The sequence below is a fragment of the Oryzias melastigma genome, linkage group LG9 (assembly GCF_002922805.2).
Source record: "Oryzias melastigma strain HK-1 linkage group LG9, ASM292280v2, whole genome shotgun sequence".
NCBI lineage: Eukaryota > Metazoa > Chordata > Actinopteri > Beloniformes > Adrianichthyidae > Oryzias > Oryzias melastigma.
The window spans coordinates 19,957,903-19,977,089 of record NC_050520.1 but is presented as its reverse complement, the minus strand read 5'-3'; the positions used below and the strand labels follow the sequence as shown (position 1 = coordinate 19,977,089).

Genomic DNA, 19,187 nt, shown 5'->3' with positions numbered 1-19,187 from the left:
TCCACATCAGTGATTGACCTTTCTCAGTGAATGGGGTCACTGCAGTGGGATCTCCGGGTCTGGCTCTTTGCTCGGATCTGGGGGGACCTGTAGTAGCGTACTCTGTGAACTTGATCTTGGGGTCACTGGTGTGGACAGGTCCCGAAAATATTGTTTCCTCACTGCAGTACAAAGCCACATTTCTAGATTTATGCTTTATATCTTTTTAGTATTTATTTATTTATTCATTTATTTATTCTTTCATGGTGTGGCAATATGTCGATGTGTGTTTGTGCGTGTGTGTGGAGGAGTGGGGGTGGGGCTTGTGGGCATTATCTTTTGTTTTTAAAATGTTATTATTTTTATGTAAAGCACTTTGAGTGAAATTCATATTTTTTAAAGTGCTATACAAATAAAGTTTCATTTATTTTGATTTAAACATTTTTCAAATAGTAACATAAAATGTGTTCAGTGGTATAAAAACCCATTGGCAGAGGTTAAATCACATTTCAAAACGTTTATACAGAATATTTAAGTTTAAAGTACACTTTCGGTTGTTATTTTGTAAAGATTTATACTCTATTGTATTCCAATATGTCCACAGTTGGTAAATGAACTCACGATAAGAAAGGGGGAGGATTATATGTGGATTTATCACACAGTATGATGGGAAACAGCACCGTCAGCTCATGGGATCCTAAAATACAGAGGCTCACCTGTTAAAAAAAAAAAAAAAAAAACAGAAAAGGACAGTTAAAAAAAGACTTTTGAGTCTGGTTTATTTCAAGCAATCAAAACAAAAAAAATTAAGAAAAAATATCCATTTCTATATCAAATTTTGGAGGATTTTTCCCTACTCTTTAGAGAGTGGTCGTCAATTATTTAATTTTCCAACAAATTTACAAATAAATGAAACTTTCATGCATGTTAGAATTCTGTGCTGTCTGTCACTAACACCAACCTCTATTATGTATTCGACTTTGAGGATGCTGATGTTTGAGATGGTGCAGGATGCTGATGAGGGAATATGGAGCTTGATCTCCGTGTGCACATCGGACGTGTTTGGCATGACATGTTCTCCAGCCACTAGTGCCAGCCGCTCGCATGCCTGGCTAGAACTGACCTGGTCGAGGGTATAGACAGTCTGCCTCTGTAGCAGCTTCACCCATGGAGAAGCCGCCTTGGATGAAGCATTGCTGAACTCACAGAAGATTTTGGCAGTTTCTCCTGTTGGGTGAAGGAAAAGGATCCTAAAGTGGATGCTTTCATGATTTTTTTCTAATTGAAACAGAGGCTGGTCAACAGAATCTTTACCTGGACTGAAGATTGCTTTTTCTACCATGACGGTCATCGTGACTGGACCTGAAGCACAGCACAGACAGCACAGCATTTTGCTGTTTGAGCCTGAAAGGGGAGCCTGCATAAAACACAACAAAAGCATTCTGAATATTTACCTCACATTGGTCCAAGTATCTGTTTACATAAGCAATCAAAGTTTTATAACTCAAGAAACAATTGTGACATCTTTACTAAAGGAGTAATAGCTTTGATTAAGATGGAAAAGTCTTTAATATGGTTTTAAGATTGCAATCAATAGAATCAACATTAAAAAGGAAACTATCAAAAAAATGTTATTTTGCATAAACCACCAAGTTTAGGTTAAAAAAGAAACCAAAAAAGGACTTTTACATAGAGCATTTTCCATATTACAAGCTTTGAGCAGAAAATAAATACACAGTTGTTAAATATAACCTTTATTTAAAGATCCACTCTTAAAAAATCATGTTTTGATATTATTAACATGTTCTGGCATTTTATTTCCAGCGACCGAGGAGATTTATAAAGAAAAATGTTCATCAAGAGACAGCTGGGAATGCTTTTACCATAGATCAAAAGATTACTTTAACCAGGTAAGTCAATCTAGAGCAAATTTCACATTCTTTTTGGACATGTATCACATTTATGTTACCCCTTAATTTAGACTGTAAATGTTATATACGAAAAAGAAAAGAGGAACAAAAGAGAGGAGATGGTTTGATGCCAGTGCAGTGTTAGGGTGAGGTTTCCTCTTTGGCTTTGTGTAAGTAACACACACACAATGATCCAGTGAACTATTCATCTATGGAGTCTATAGTTAGATAGAGAAATGTAAAAGCAGGAGGCAAAACCAACAAAACTTGGCACAATAACACTGAAAGCAGATGTCGATTCTTCTTTAAATGTTTCACTCAGACCATTTAATTATGATTGTCATTTTTTGAGAAAAAAACATAAACCTGTGTCACTTTATTAGGACATAGTTTATATAAGGCAACAGGAGATCATTAGAAATTCGCCTCTGAATTGTGGCCACCCTCATTTCCCATCATCCATCTGTTTACAGTCTCTCACAACCCCATTATAACAGTACCGCTGCAACAAAAAAGGGAGCACTTTCTGAGCTATCCTGCTTAGAGCCAGATGCCAATTTGGATGAGGAAACTGAAGATGTAGATGGATCTATTTGTCTGCAAGTGGATGCATCGGAATGGAGCGGAGCAGGGAAGCTTGCGGCTTGCCACCTTCACCACTGTTGCACGCTATTTTCAACTACATTTTTTCTGCTCCTGATTCACAATTATTTGAATAAAGAAATTCTCAGAAATACAATTTTAAGCTGAATTTTCTATATACATATTATCATGAAAAGAAAATGCATAAATCATAATTCTCACTGAAGTGAGTCTTTTAAGTTCATATGCAGAAGTTTGATTGGTTTCATATAAGTTATATGTGCACAGATTGGGGAGTTTTGCATCACTTACCCACAGGTCTGGCTTGCTGTTGTCAATGTGGTTCACAAAGTTCAGCACAGTCACAAATTCCTTGCTCAAATGCCAGGGTCTGTGGATGGTCACTGTCAGCGTGTATTTGATTTCCCCGTGAACGCCGCGAAAGGATGATGGGAAATCTCTGCATTCATGCAAACAAAGAAGAATACAGAACTGCGATGAAGCTCTGCAGACCCACAGAGGTTTATTTTCCCTGCAGCTGGTGAAAAAAATGGGAAATGCTCACACGCACCCTAGAGGAAGCTGACAGGAAAACGGGAAAACATGCGTTCCAGCCGGAAGTTTGTTTTGTCCGCTGCTGATGGTCTCTGCAACGTAAACACACGGCTCTGAAACTTTATGTAAACAAACAAAAACAAGCAGTTAAAACGTGATTTAAGTACCACGCGTCTCCTGCAGGATGGCGCCCTCTAAAGTGAAGAAGTCCACTCTGGCTGCGAAGGTTCGCCGGTTGTTTTTCGACCCGCGGGACCAGGAGACGTTAGCGCCTCCTTTCAGCTTCATCCTGATAGACGTGATGCTGGTGTCCTTGCTGAGGTCGAAGGAGATGTGTCCCGTCACCATGTCGCCTTTCGAAAACGTGCTTTTCCCGTCGACCACTGGTTTGTCAAAACAAATGCCAAAGTTCTGAATAGAGTGTTTAAGCATGGTAAGTTTGTACGGTCAAAACACGCGTTGATAACTTTTAGAAGAATGGAATAGTAAAACTACTTAACAGAACAACAAAGGAGTTAGTCAATGCGCATGCGCGCGCTCCTCGAGGGGAGGACACACCCTTCTTCAAACCGTCACATTAGGTAAAGTGTGGAGTTTCGTTTTGATAACTCTTAGAAGATGAATTCAGTCTTAGGGACGTTAAATGCTCCAAAGCTTCTACTTAAAGGACTACAACAAATAAGGTAGTCAGTGCGCATGCGTGCGATACTCGAGGGGAGGACACCCTCCTTCAGACCGTCACACCTTATTGCTTAAAATCAACAAAATACGAGATAATTCTACTTTTTGCTTTTCAAAAAATTGTGAAAACAGGAATAACAATAATGATTATTTAAAATTAGTGGATATCACTGGCTATGTTGATCTCCTCTAAATAAAAATGCTTTGTTTTGTTGTTTTGTATGGAGCCCTGGACAGGACAGTAGGGAAAAGTAATTGTTCACTCAAATTAAAATTCGAATTGATATTTTGTGTCCACAAAGTATCATTTAACTGCAATTTGTGCACACAAGTTAGTGTCTTGAGCATAAATAACTAAACAAATATTTATTTGTCATATATGTATTTCATTTGGTTCATTTTTCTTAGTGATTTAATGATTATTTCCTTATTTAAACAAAAAATCTCACCTCTAATAACAACAGAACAACTGGTTTAGCAACATCAATTAGAAATGAGAAAAAAAAAACTAAATTTTACAGAACAAATTTAAGTAATTTTTCTTTTAGAACCGTGGCTGAAGAGAACTCTATTTATTTATTTAGTTATGTATGTATGTATTTATGTGCCATGCATTTCAGATGAAACCCCCTTTTCTGGGTGTACTGGTAGCTTTTTTGTTTATAATCACAACATTTGGGTCTACTGTATTGTTGTAGGCTCTTTTGAATGTGTTTTGTTTATTTAATGATCCCTGTTAGTCTTTACCAATATAAAATCTATTCTTACTGGGGTCCACTGCTAAAACCTTATTATGAAAATAGTTATGGATAAAGAGAACATTAATACATGGAACATTTAGAGTCTTTACAGTTATTCAAAATTCCAAAGATTCAGAAAAACAGTAAAATTCATGAAATTCCAAAATGAAACTACATAAATGGGTTATGTAATGTAATCATTATGAATTATTGACTTGTTAAGATTAGCTTTAAAACTACTATGACTTCTTATTAACATAATTTCTAGAGGCAGCATTTTCCAGTTAGAAATCTCTATATTTTGTTGTTATTTTGAGTGCTTCCGTTCGTTGTAAAGGAAGAGTAAAAGTAACTCTTGTCTTTTAGAACTCCGACTTTTAGAAGTGGGTAGTAAAAGTGAAAACAAGCTGAAGGGTCTTTGTAACATCCAGATTTTATGTACAGTCTACACGCTAGTCTGTCATTGACTCATTCATTTCAGACTTTTAATGCATCTAGTTGATATTAGTTATAAAAAAGACGACCTAGAGCCACTCTGTACCATCTGAATTTTTATTTATTTATTTATTTTATTTGCTGCTCTTAATTAAACAACAGAACAATGATCAAAGTAACACAAAACAAAAGACTCTAGAACCAATCTTACTTTCAATTTAGTTATTGAAATGTTTCTAGAAATGTTATTAATAATGTTACGAATACGTGTGGTAACTTGTTCAGCTAACTGAATCCATAGCTTTGATATAATGCTTTGAACCCAATTTTAACTTGTTCTTTTTATCACCTATTCCGAAATAGGCTACACTATACGTTAAAGTCTATGCATTGCTATAAAAACAGATATAAAAGAGTGTGATGATTAACCAAAGGGATGGCAGAAATTCCTTTAGAAAGCATCCTAATCAGAAAGTGTTATTTAAAAATATAAATAAATGAAATAAAAAAATAAAACAAACTAAGTGAACAAAAAGTCATTGCAAATCAACATGAAATAGGTGCATAGTCATGAATATATTTAAAAAAACAACAATATATGTCTCTGAATACATTAAATCTAATGTTTGTCAAATAAGCTTTGATTTAAAAGACATGGGAAGATGACAATTTACGCAATCGAATCCCACCTATATTATGTTCTTAAATTATTTTGATGGTTGCCAAAGTAAAAGACATGATATATATGAAGAAGTATTTATAATTTATGAGCCCCAGTGCAGATTATTTATTATGGTAATAAATATTAATATCTATTTTTCCCCCACTAGGTGGCACTATAGGCTTATTTGTAGCACTTCCTGCTGCACATTACATTCTCAAGCAATTCTAAAAAGGAATCCTCATTCTAAACATTGTGAACAGATGAACAGGCATTGCCACTTGTAATAACAAACCATTAACGTCATGTTGCATTACATTCTAAATCAATCATTTCTGAAATGCTGCACAAGAGCGTTTTAATCATAAATATGTGTTATGCTGTGAGTGTTTTATTGTCCCTTTGACGGATTTAAAGTACACAACACAGCTATAAAATGCTGATAATGGCTCATTAAAACCATCAATACAAGCATCTGAACATCCCAGCAAAAGCTGATTTGGCACAAACCTTTTTATACCTGTTGGTTGATGTAACTGTCAGCTGCCTTTTGTTTATGTGGAGGGCATCCAGCCACAACATGCCATCCAGATCAGGATTTACAAGCTTTGTCCTTTAGTAAATCTAGCATGCTCCACACGGGATAAATATGATTCAATGCAAAAAAGAGAATTATTCTGTGAACTCCACAGATACACCAGTATTTATGCAGATCTACGTTTCTAGATTCTTGTTTTTTGTACATGTAAATTACATCACATCAATTAAATCACTTATAAACTCAAGTTTGATGTCATAGTCTGACAGATGACTTCATTCTTCTTAAATTATTTTCCATGTGCTCACAGTTAGCTTTCTACTTAGTTGCACTAAATATCTACATTAAAAATGTTTCCAAAGTCAAATGGTCTTCAACTTAGAGGACTAGGTATTTAATTTAAGCCAAATGAATCAGACTGAATATTTTATATATTAAATTAAGGGTTATTTACTTGTATTGGGACTCTGGTTTTTCTTCAGTTTTCAGCCAATATTCTGCTCTATTTCAGCCGCTCTTGTCACTTTTAACAACCTTGCTGCTTGTAGTTCAAGAATGGACATTTGAGTTAGTCCGATCTAAATCCAAAGTGAGTTAAAGGAACCCGGCGGATAAGCAGTGTTATCGATCTGTCGTTTCTACACACCACCTCCCCTTTTCTGGTTAATCCACGGGGCCAGCTTTAATGACATTGAGGAGCTCCCCTGGCAGTCAATTTCCATTTGCAATTTAGATGGGAAGGAGGGAGAAGAGGGGGAGGAAGAGGAGGTGTGCTGTAGAACTGTAAGAGAAATAGAATCAAAGGGATTCTAAAAGATGTGATAGAAGGAAAACGAGGGAGAAGAAATATTTGGCAATTCAACACTAAAAAAACAACGATTTGGCAAAGAACAAAAAATAGAAATTAATCATATTTACTGACAGAAAGCGGATGATGCAAACATTATTTAAAGAAAGTATAGGAAAAAATGTGCAATTTTAACATCCAAATTTGTCTTTAAATGTGCATAAGCAGTGTATAAAGTGGAGTTTTTTTTATACACAAATGATTAAACCTCTACTTTAATTAGACAAGTTTTACATTCAAAGGTAAACATGACATTCAACCATCTGTTTTTAACAGGGTTTGTCCAGAGAGGAGAGGGTTAATGTGTTGAATTTGTGCAGAAGGAGCTTTTTCGCTTTTTTTTCCCCTTTTTTTTGCACACACTAAAAGAATTCCTGCGGCAAAACAGGAAGCCACAGAGGGAACAGTTGGTAGCTCTAATCTTGTGTAGATCCTCTGATAGCTTTCTTCTTTGCAAACAATGCCAGCCAGGACTGAAGAGAATCCTGTAGATCGCTGAAAGACTCAACAACCAGGCTGGTTGTTCGTTTTCTGGCTGATCAACCCTCAGACAAGTCCATTCAAACCTAGAAGGAAAAAAAATTCAATTAAAAAAGACACTATGATTCAATTAAAAACTGTTGTCCGCACTAGTATTGAATTTTTTTGCGTCAGTTTTTTTATTTGCTTGTTTTTTACATCACATTTAGTAAAAATTTAGAATAGAATAGATTAGAATAGAATGCTATAATGACAGAAATTTGCAGAATCCATTGCTTTCATTTGAGTGCATGACATAATCTTTTTGAATATGTGTGTAATAAAGCTGTTACAGCCTTTCTCCCCCAATAATTTTATTTATGTGTGTGAATCAGACAGGGGAGTGGACCTTCCGGGGTTTTCTTAAGCAGTCTTCATGATGAAGTCACTCACAGTGTTTGTGGTCTCCGTCTCTCCGTGGTCACGCTTTAAGAGCTACTGCCACCATGATGTCATTCACCACACAGCCAGCACCAAATGAAAATGTGCAACAAAGAATGCAGAGTCTTCCACAAGTCAGCCTCTGTCTGTCAGTCAGCCTGCTCCTGTTGTTCTCCTTGTGGTTAAACCACAAACCAGCGCTCTGACATGAAATAAAAATTGCTTCCCAACATGTTCTCATGTCTGGATTTTGTGTCGAAGGCTTTGCTCCATCACAGAGTGTAAGCGCTACCACGTAAGACAAAAGAGGTGCTTTGTTCTATCGTCACTCTAAATCCTCCCTTAGCAATTACAGCTCACCTTCCAAAGACCTCAGCGAGGAACAGAGGAACACTTTCTTTTAAAGCAGGCAGCAGAGCATGAAGACAGGCACTCCAAAGGCAAATCCATGCTAGGTGACTGCAGGTAAAAGGGTAGAAAAAAATATTGGAATCTTTTCTGTTCAAAGGGTTCATATGGCACAAAAAATCTAAAAAGGATTCACAAAAAATGAACTATGCTCTTCTGTCTACAGATTCATGCAAAACCTTGAATTTCTTTAATAAAATAACTAACATTTGGGAAGCTTTGTTACAACCATTTAGGTCAAGATTATACAAAACTTAGAAAGTTCCCAGAATGCATTTGAAATCATGCCATAAAAAATTCTGTATATACTAATCTATAATTAATGCTCTAAATGATTGATTACTTTGTTTTGGAGGTTTTGTCCAAAGTTAAGTCATGTGACTGATATTATAGCTAAATAATTCAAATTATATAATTATAAGCTGTATGCTAAACTACACTGTAAATCTTTAAAGTTTATTTTAATTCACTCAAATATGATCATGAGCAGCAAAAAAGGTAGCCTGAAATAGGAAAAGAACACCAATTGTAAGTAAAAAATTAATAGAGAGTAATGAAATTATGTGTCAATGCAGCAAATCATTTTTAATTAACAAGAAATCTTACAATAAGAAATCAAAATATACAAAAAAGGAGTTAAAAAAAAAAAAAAACTGTTGGAAAGATCCACCAGAAGTCGAATGTTATAAAGCCCAATAATATGATTTTTTTGCAAGTTGTAAGCAAATAGTTTGCATTTTTTTTAGCTTTTATGAACTTAACTAGTTAATTTTGATTACAGCTTCAAAAAACTAGTGATTTCAGAATAAAATGCGAACAAAATGAGAATATAATCTTAGTACAAGTTTTAATATATTCTCGTAAAATCTAAAACTAGCACTTATTCTTAGACCATGAAGCTTACTTTTCATAAACTTCTTGTCATTGTCTTCAAAACAACTGTGAGAGATATAATGTAGCCTTTTCATCTTATGAATTAATTCGGTTTAAAAAATGGTTTAATAAGTTTTATGAACATTTTTTGAAATCAAGCAATTTCAGTCTTAAATCAAGTTTTGCTATTGTCAAGAGCGTAAAGCAAAAGGGTTTTGACTCATTGTAACATTAATTTCCCTATTTCTGGATCCTAGTTCTTAATAAGACAAACTAGACTGGCTGAATATGAGAAAATCTGTAGAGAAAAGACGAGATAAAACCTGGTAAAATATTTTGAATGTTTAAAAACAGAGTTTAAACTTTTGCAAGTCAGTCAATCAACATTTATTTATAAGGTGCTTTTCATTCGCTGTGGCAGCTCAAAGTGCCAATGTTTTACAGTGTGGACACAGAATGTTCTAAAAACCTTCAGCTAAATCTTAAGAAATCTCGACAACAACAAATAACTCCAGGTCAGAGCAGTATCAGACAGAAGTGTCCAATCAAAGAATAGTGGTTGCTTTAAAATAAAAGTTAAAAAAAAAAAATTAAAAGAAGCTTAAGAAAAAAATCACAAAACTAACTATTTTTTTTTATTCACTAACAGATTTGATAAGCAAGTCCATAACTATCAACTAGACCCTCCAACCAAAAGAGAAAGTTTGACACTTTAAAGCTTTTGAAAAATGCAGCTGTTTTGCCTATTAAGGTGATAAAATCCATCCATCCATCCATCTTCCTGACCGCTGTGTCCCTTTCGGGGTCGCGGGGGTGCCGGAGCCTATCCCGGCTACTGAAGGGCGAAGGCGGGGTACACCCTGGACAGGTCGCCAGTCTGTCACAGGGCCGCAATCACACACCCATCCACTCTCACATTCACACCTAGGGGCAATTTAGAGTCACCAATTAACCTATGAAGCATGTTTTTGGACGGTGGGAGGAAGCCGGAGTCCCCGGTGAAAACCCACGCATGCACGGGGAGAACATGCAAACTCCACACAGAAAGGTCCCAGCCGGGATTCGAACCGGGGCTTTCTCGCTGTGAGGCAAGAGCGCTAACCACTGCGCCACCGTGCAGCCCGGTGATAAAATCATTTCTATAAAAAAGACACTTTCTGTAAGCAAAGAACACATTATTGGGTTATTGACATATTGTTGACACACAGGTAAGATGAGTTAAATCAATTTGACAAAATCTCTTCAGGAGTCCCTTCATGTTAAATATTTTGTTTATTTTTAGTAAAGTTGAGAAATAAAGCTCCAACAATCACAGTCTTTCTATGACTTAACATTTCAGAATGCTGTAAGGGAATTTTGAAATATTAAGAGGGTTTTTTTTTTAATGCTTGGGGCACATTTTAAAAGCTGAACTCTACCTGACCTGTTGTTGCAGAATGCAAAATTAAGGTAAAAATTGATACGCTTGTTTTTTTAGGCAAATTAACAAATATTTATCTGGTTTAAGATTCAGCCCATTTATATTTATCTTTTAATTCATTTAATCATTTTATATTCTTAAATCAGTTAGTGCTTGCAGAATGTGCTGTGACTTCTTTTTTTTTGGTTGTTTTTCAGAATCGCACCCACCTATAGCCTTATTACCCATAGTTCTCTGCTGCAGTAACGAGCACCTCACTGCATTTCTGTCAGTCACATCAGCATCCAGTACACGCTCAGCCGGCTCAGATCATCGGGAATTTCACCGATGGAAAACCTGCTCAGAATTCCAAAAATGGCTCTGCATACACTTGGTAGAGATGGAATTTTTTTCTCCTCAACCCAACTACTCTACTTCTAAACTTAGTCCAAAAAATAAAATCCCTGCTGGGCTGGAGAGCCAAAAGAAAAAAAAAAAATAAAGATATGACTCTGCTTCCTATACATTTGAATGAACTGATGCCATTTCTGATTTTTGAGCATCTGTTAAGTAGAAATGCTGGAGGGTGTTTCAGCTATTAATCATTTCAGCCATGAAACTGCAAAAATAATTCAAAATATATGAAAAAACCCAGAAGATCTAATGCTTTGAAACAGTTTGCATTTGTATTGTCTGTTAAAGACACTCTACACACTGGGTTGGGTGACATGCCTGCATTAAAGTCAAAAACAGAAGAGAGTCTAACATGGCTCCATCTCCAGATGTTATGAAACTGATGAGAAGTGGAATCATACTTGCTCGGATGTTTTCATATGTTGCATTGCTGTTGCGTCAGATTCTGAAAGCGTTATTTTTGTCTTGAAAGTTCAATGTTTAATTTAGTTTGTAAGTTTGGCTCACATAATCATTGATTTCTGTTAGATAACTTGTCGCATGATGGAAGAAACGAGCTTCACTGCTGAGGTCAATGAATCCAAACGTGGATGCTGAAACTCAGACAATATGGGGGACAACAGACGAACTCAAAAATATATGGCGCAGGCAGAGTATTTAAGGGGGTGACAAAAATTAAAATTCTTATCTGAGTTCGCAGCATCCATTATGTGTCTAGTGTCTTCTGAAAACCGCTTCATTCTGCAGTAAAAACAGGAAACAACTGTCGTGCATTAATTTCTCATAATGCACATTTCGTCAGGTATTATCCTTAGTTAAATGAAAGCAATGCACAAACAATTGGAAGAGCCTTAGTCATACAAATAAAAATATACTAAGAAAACAGAAACCAGACCAAATATGGAGAACCAGAGATACAAATGCTAAAGCACTTAAAAAAAATGCAAATTAAAAAGACTCCACCTAACCTACGACAACAAGACAGACGATGACTGCTAAAAAAATAAATAAATAAATAAATAAAATAAACGAAAAATATTTATTGAAAAGACTAAATTAAAGGAAATGTTTGGGTCAATGAAAACTAACAGAAAATGTGGCTCAATCATTGAGGCTGAAAGGAATTAAAATGCTTAAAGTGACTGACAAAAAGCTGCAAAAAAGATTTTATTTCAGCCATTTTTTTTGTATTTGTGAATGCCTCATGATCTTGTTGTTTTGAACAAAAAATGTAATGCCCTACAATACTCAGTTACAGCAAGAAGTAATGCAGTAAACAGTAAAACATTCCTTCAGTCAAGAGTTTCTCTGTTTTATCATCTGGATTTTTGTGAATACAAACACCTGAAATTCAAAGTAGAGTTTAGATATTTTCTGCTATTATCGCAGCCAGCAGCACACCTGCACACCTGCTGATGATCAGTTTTGTAAAAACTGTTGGTTAGTAGTGATTATAAGTCATATAATCACATCAGTCCTGTGGAAGCAGGAAAAATGACTTAGCATTCCATTTCTGTTTTAATGATAGATAAACGTGATTGATAGTTTGAAGTTGTTCTACAAAATCATGAAGCTCAATTCAATTAACTGTATATGTCTTAAACAAAATCAGGGGAACATGATTGAAACAACTTTGCTGTATTATTAACCGGGCTGACTGACATGAATTTAATATCCACTTGCCTGTCAGTACATTGATTTTACGTTTTTTTTACTGTCCCATTGTGGCAAAAAAGCTCAAATTTCACTGAGAAAAACAGGAGATCGCCCTTCTGAGCTGATGTAACATGATCAACAATGGCTGCAACAGTTAATGAAACCAGAACTCTTGTCTCCTCTGCTGCTTATCTGACTGTCAGTCAACATCATTTTAGTGATATGAAGAAGATGTGCTGGGCTTCAGTTTGATTGTCAGCACTCACTCAAACCAAGAGAAACTGGGTGGAAAAATGTATATCTTCAAAATTCAGCCAGTATTGGAGACCAAGAGCCAAACTGTTGCTGGAGAACAGATTTACCTTTGATTTTCTACTATTAAACCATTTATCTTATTTAGGGAATTCTGGTAAGATAGATCACTAAATATATTTTGACAGAATTCTTTATATTTTTTTGGTAAAGCAAAATTTAAGATTCCTCAATTTAAGTTGACAAGATTTAGAGGGAAAACAACAGTTTGGATCAATCAATTAATCAATCAATCAATCAACCAATCAATATCTATCTATCTATCTATCTATCTATCTATCTATCTATCTATCTATCTATCTATCTATCTATCTATCTATCTATCTATCTATTTATCTATCTATCTATCTATCTACTTTCCTTCCTGGCATGACCATTTTCCTGTTCTCCTCTTTACCCGTCTTTCATTCTCTGGGGGTAAAAGAAAAAAAAAACTGCTCGTCACCAGGGGAGCAGTTGTCATGGTGATCGACCCAGAAGGGCTAATCCCAAAACTAAAAGTTCTGCTCGTCTGAATCAGAACCTCACCCGCTCTCTCCAGGGAAAAGTGCGGGTTCGCTTGGCGTGTGCAGAAGGAGGCAGCGGGGGGAGAGATGGAGAGAGTGAGAGATGCTTCAGTCAAGAGATAAGACAGTTAGGGAGAAAGGAGAGGAGAGAGAAAGGAAGAAAAAAACAGGAGGGAATGAGGCAGCACACATCCATTCCAACTGGGTCACATCGCAGGAGCATTGCGTAAGCATAAACACTGCTGCCCCTGTGCTTTGCCCTCAGTGTACACATGCATGCACACGCATAGACACACAACACTCCAAGCATTATGCCTTCCTCCAGCTTACCAGGAATCTGCCCCCTCTTTTTTGCCTCCATCATTTATGTAAATAGCACCTACAACTGCAGTTCATTGAACCACTCGGGTCTTTTCTCTCAGTGGATTCCTGATCTTAATGTTGTGACAGTGCTCTCTTCAGCTAGCTGCCAAGATGGACAGCAACATGACATAGCACTTTTCCCCCCATTTAAACCCACACAGAGGTGTCTGGAAACATTAGCAAAACAAGGAGAAATCCAAAGTGATGAACGCGTTTATCACAAAATGTGATTTCTTCCTTGCTGCATTAATCATACATCCCTGGATTACCTCGTGTCCTTCTAGGAGCAGCACAACAGTGCTACAAAGGTTAACTGTGGTCACATCCTTTCACCCTCACCCTGTCTGTGCACGCTGGGTCTGTTGTTTACAGGCCTTTAGTAATGCTTGCATCTTCCACACATGCATTGCCTGTTTTGATGTCTCCACACCTAAGTAAATAAACACCAGTGAAAATGAATTAGCTCAGCTCATGCAGCATGTGGGTGTAGATCTTCTGTTTTCTTCTTTCTGTGCCCTTTTATTTTCACCAAGGTCAAGAATATTAAGTAGTTTATTGTTGTGTGCTATTAAAACATAATAAATTAATAAATGTCCTAAACAGCTGTTTAAAAAAATGAAATTCCACTCTGATTATCTTGTGATCTATTATGAAGTGTTCTAGTGATCTTTTAATTATGCTTATGTCACTTTAGGCGAAACATTTTAAAAAGTGTTGCTTTCTAGGACATTGGTTGTGTTCAAATTCCCCCCCCCCCCAATCACTATATCATGTACTATATAGTGTGTTCGCCATTTTCTAGTGATGTCCAAATCTACTAATTCCAAAATCGAGTGCACTCGAAATTTCCTGGAGGTCTTTGTGAAAAACTAGCGATCATCGATGCACTCTAGATTAGCGAATATAGACCACAATGCATTGCGGTCAAACAATTTCGAACAAAAAAACACGTTTAAATGTAATATGTGAATAAACCATCCACATTTTCACCATCAGAACACAGTGGAGTCATAAATAAACATTGTGAAATGTTCGTATTTATTTGATATTCACTTCATGAAATCGGTTGACGCCATATCTGGTGTTTAGAAAAACGAAAGCAAAGCAGTCAGAATCGTTTCCGAATTACCTTTAAAATCCAGGGCCCTATATAGTTTCTGCAGAGTGGTAGGGGTTCATTAGAAATTTGCCTCTAAATTGTGGGTGAGTCTGTTGTCGTGGAGTAAGCCCACCCTAACTTCCCATCATCCCTTTGTTTACACTCTACCGCCAGTTTATAGCCTCACAGTAAACGTTAGTGGTGACTGTATAAGAGAACTGGACTGAATGGCCCCTCACCACTCGTGTTCCAAACAGGAAGTACCCACTGGTCCAAAAAAGCCAAAATCCCATAGAGGTTTAATGAGAAATAAACAGCTATAACTCATTCATTATAATTTTCAGATAAATCATTCTTCTTCTGCTACATCTTTTTAGCATGCTCTTAATAATCCTATTTTTTTTTCATTATATTTTTTGCTCTAGCACAAGTAATTCAAGTTATTGATCAGATCTCTCAAAAAAGAAGGAGGCCTCGCGTTGAAAGTTCAAAGCGTTCTCAGATTCTCCTGAGCCCACTAACATTGGAAGGGGTGTGGCCTTCTCACATGCTCACTCCCGATTGGAGGGAGTGTTTTCCATAGAAATGTAGACATAAACTGACTGGACCAATCACAACTTATTGAGGCCATCTGGTTCCAAATTGACCATGAACACATTGAGGAAAAATGGCAACTGAATTGACTTTGGTTGGAACCGGAGGCAAGTAATTTTCAATACAAGTTCACACCATTGACACTTATAGAGATAGATAGAACATGGCAGTGACATCATCAATAGAAAATACCTTACCTCCGGTTCCAATAATATAAAATAAATTCAGTCACCGTTTTACGCAGACGACATTAGTAAGCGATGATTGGTCCGAGTCGGTCTGAGTCATTTTTTCCATTTCAACCACTCTTGCAAATCAGGTGTGAGTTTGTTGGAAAGCCACACCCCTTCCACTGAACTGTGGCTAGGGGAGAATTTGTCAAACCAACGTTTTGAACATTTGAGGTTTGGGGTCAGCAGGCACCACATGCTCTTACTGAGGCGTCTGATTGGCCAGTTTATAACTTGAGTAACTTGGGATAAAGAAAACATATCATGGAAAAAAGAACATTTTCAAAAGAGACACCAGAGCAAGAAAGGTTATGTTGACAAACAGAATGACTGAGTAATAGCTGTTTATATTTCAATAGACTTTTATGGGATTTTGGCTTTCTGGAACCAGCTGGTCCTTCTTTTTTTAACACGAGTGGGGTCCAGTTCTCTCAATATACTGTACTGTCTTTTGGGTCAAACTTGGTCAGTCAGTCCAGTTCTCTTACACAGTCTATGCTTCAGACAAGGAAAACAAAGACGTACATGGATGTTTTTGTCTGTGTATGCGTCAGAATGGACCAAAGCACAGTGTTTGTGGTCCACTGGTTGGTTTTTCAAGGTTTTTCAACTGTATTTTTTCGTCTGCTCCTGATTCAAAAGTATTTGAAAAAAATACAACATTTTCTGTAAAAATACTACAATAACATGCTAAAAACATTGCCCTCAAAGAGGCAAAAAAGGGACACTATAATGTGTTAGTGTGTGTGCATTTGTGTACACAAGACAGGAAATCTTTCCAATCCAGATAGCCAAGCTGACAGAGAGACGCCACATTAACAAACAGACGTCATATGGACAGAAGCAGAAAGCAGGAGGAGAGAGAGAGAGAGAGAGGGAAGAAAGTGCGGAGTTACCCCTCTGGATGGGCGTGGCCTCGCCGCTGTCACTCACTGGCGGTTGCCGTGGTGAGCGGGCGGTCCCGAACAGCGGGGTATCCAATGGAATACGACGCTGCTTGTGTCACCATGGTGACGGGGCTGTGCCCAGGGAGGTTGTGATGGGTTGACAGGTGCGTGACAGTCGGAGTTGTCTGCAAGCATGTACGCCAAAGGCAAGAGTAGCAACGTGCCATCCGACAGTCAAGCCAGAGAAAAGTAAGTTTTATTTATGGGGGAGGAAGCTGCGGTTACATGGGAAGTTGTTGAGCGGACAGGAGGAGGGGGGGCGGAATGAAACACACACACACGGAGCTGCGGCACCAGAGGACACTCGGCGGTACACTCGGAGGCTTTCTGCTCAGCTTTCCTCAAGATTTTTTTAAAAGTCCGCCGCTTTTTAAAATTGAAAAGCTGCGCTCCTTATCGGCTAGCTTCACGTGCTAACATCCAGGAAAGGCTAGCTTAGTTAGCTTTAAATTAGCTTAAATTTTAACTACACTTTATGATTCGGGTTAAATGTTTTCTTGTGTTTTTTCGGTATTTTTTTTAAACTATTCCCGGGTCTTTCACAGACCCGTGCTTAGCGTTGAGGTTCCGACTTAGTAACAAAATAAAAGATTGTTTTATTAAAAAAAAAAAAAAAAAGCAAGAAGAGCGTGCCGTTCCGTTTGCCATCCTCATCACCGATGAGTCCACGCGCGTTTATCTTCTCGCGCACGAGGCTCTTTCCCTCGTCGTGCGCCAAATCCACGGCGGGTCCGTTAACCGCCACGGAACACGAGAAATGTGACAGCAGCCAGTCATGCTGGCTCCGTTTATGGAGATGGGAAATAATCGCTCTCTATTCCTGTTGTTCTCTGCAGTTTATGTGTTGAAGCTGCGCATTCTTTGCAATTTTAAGAAAAGGAATCTAAATTTGACCATGTAATAGAGATTCTATAGTTTGTTTTATGACAATGCACCCATTCAAATTTATGTTTATTTCTTTAAGTTGTAAATATAGCCTTTTTGCAACTATTTGTGTTCTTGTTTTTATCCTCGAATTATGATTGAAAAAAAATATTCAAAGTTTAGATTATGCAAATTCTGAATATAAAATGCATTCGTAAACTCTCAAAACAAGTTAAATGTTAACTTACAGAGTGGTTTCAATGTGGGACAAAAGAGTCATGTACTGCTCACTGTCAGACATGTTTTGTCTGCATTTTTTTATGTTGTCTACCCCCTGAATGACAGCATTACAACTGATGATGTTCTGTTTCAAACTAAAACATATTCAGTTCTCCCAAGTAATAAAAATAAGGTTATTTCTAATGTTTTAAATCAATTATGTTGACAATTGTATGGCTAAAATATGTTGATTTTGCTTTCATTTATCATCTGTTTTTTTCCACTTTGAGCTCATCCCGCTCTCATATCCCGATTGTGTGTTCTTTAAAAATCAACGGCGAAAATCTGATGGCTATATTAAAGAGAAAGCGGTTAGACTTCTTTACAAGGCCTCTAAATCAGAGCACTGTGAGTCTACCTAACTGTGTGCACATTTGCTGACTATCATTTCTGGGGGTAAATATGCAGCCTGTGGACATGTGGTGATGCCGAAAGTAGCATTTTAGAAAATGCATCGTGAAAGGTGTTTTTTGTAAACATATCTGAATGCTAAATATTCTGCTTTCAATTCCCCACCAATATGTTAAGTTAGATGTTTAATCGTTTGCGTTAACTCTTTGTTTTTGTTGCTGTTAAGCAACAAATTATTCTACTTACCCATTGAAACACTCCTGAAATGAAGTCCAATCCCTGTCCTCAGTACCAGTGATGTTACAAGCAAACTTTAACTGAAGTGCTTTCTTTGTGACTTAGTTTTACTCTGGAAAGACAAGAAAGCTGAACTGGGGAAGAGGTTTCTGACAGCTAGAAGTGTTGAGGTCTTTTTGTGCAGAAGTCCAGAGGACTTTGGCTCTGAAACCCATGGAGGTCACTTTAGTTTAATTCTTCTTTCCCTATAAATGTTCAGGAAAGCTGGACATGGGTTTGACGTAAAGGACCTATGATAAATCCACACATTGCAAGCATACAATTTACCTCTAGGGGATATATTGGAGAGATATCCATGAAAGACTAGATTAATCTCCTCTCAGCCTAGACATTCACTTGTTATGTCTTTTAGAAGTAGTTTCTCTGTTTGTTAACAAGCAGTATTTTATCTGTGTCCCATTAATTCAAGGCCATCTGAAAGGAGCCAAGCAGTGGAGTTCTGCTTTTTGCTGCCTTAATGCATACACTGATAGAAAAACAGATAGAAAGCTTGCTGCAGACCAGGATGATTCTCCATGTGTGAACACATATGAATGATGTAAGACTCTCAAAGGGACTCCAGTACCACCTTTACAGGCTCAAGTGGACAGGATTATTTAAATCCTTGATTATTTAACCTTCAGGAATGGTGTTTGTGGAAGAAACGCTGACCTAACCTTTGTTTACAAAGAAAAATACAGTTTTTCTGCAGCACTTTAGCTTAAAAACTGTATTGATGAGGTAATGACATTGTACGATGAGATAAAACCTTTCACTTTTTTTTTTTT

At 37.1% G+C, this 19,187-nt stretch overlaps 2 protein-coding genes and 2 long non-coding RNA genes across 4 annotated transcripts in view; 2 read left to right on the top strand and 2 right to left on the bottom strand.

Annotated features, from left to right (window-relative positions):
• Window positions 1-481: 481 nt before the first annotated feature.
• On the bottom strand, window positions 482-3,633 carry LOC112148370 (arrestin domain-containing protein 3). Its single transcript, XM_024275457.2, has 6 exons — window positions 3,194-3,633; window positions 3,043-3,118; window positions 2,784-2,931; window positions 1,294-1,396; window positions 941-1,206; window positions 482-695 (listed from the first exon to the last, which is right to left on the bottom strand). The coding sequence occupies exons 1-6, from the start codon at window positions 3,456-3,458 to the stop codon at window positions 597-599; spliced, it is 957 nt and encodes a 318-aa protein (XP_024131225.1). The 5' UTR covers window positions 3,459-3,633; the 3' UTR covers window positions 482-596.
• LOC112148371 lies at window positions 3,584-8,063 on the top strand. The gene is made up of 2 exons (XR_002919605.1): window positions 3,584-3,709; window positions 7,783-8,063. It is a non-coding gene; the product is annotated as an uncharacterized LOC112148371 (long non-coding RNA).
• LOC112148372 lies at window positions 5,048-16,703 on the bottom strand. Its single transcript, XR_002919606.2, has 4 exons — window positions 16,579-16,703; window positions 14,099-14,189; window positions 8,189-8,287; window positions 5,048-7,494 (listed from the first exon to the last, which is right to left on the bottom strand). It is a non-coding gene; the product is annotated as an uncharacterized LOC112148372 (long non-coding RNA).
• The window catches only part of si:ch211-130m23.3 (single-stranded DNA-binding protein 2), a 48,350-nt gene continuing 45,846 nt past the window's right edge, over window positions 16,684-19,187 (top strand). Inside the window, exon 1 of the mRNA XM_024275456.2 lies at window positions 16,684-16,818. Within this exon, the coding sequence (XP_024131224.1) occupies window positions 16,763-16,818 (56 nt within the window). The 5' untranslated portion in view covers window positions 16,684-16,762. The remainder of the gene's footprint in view (window positions 16,819-19,187) is intronic.

Bases quoted from the DNA above. Each gene is read 5' to 3' on its own strand.
- LOC112148370 (XM_024275457.2), bottom strand. From the start codon at position 3,458: ATGCTTAAACACTCTATTCAGAACTTTGGCATTTGTTTTGACAAACCA. The intron at 2,932-3,042 runs GTGCGTGTGAGC...GCATGAATGCAG, and splicing joins TCCTGTCAGCTTCCTCTAGG to AGATTTCCCATCATCCTTTC. The intron at 1,397-2,783 runs GTAAGTGATGCA...TGTTTTATGCAG, and splicing joins ACAGCAAGCCAGACCTGTGG to GCTCCCCTTTCAGGCTCAAA.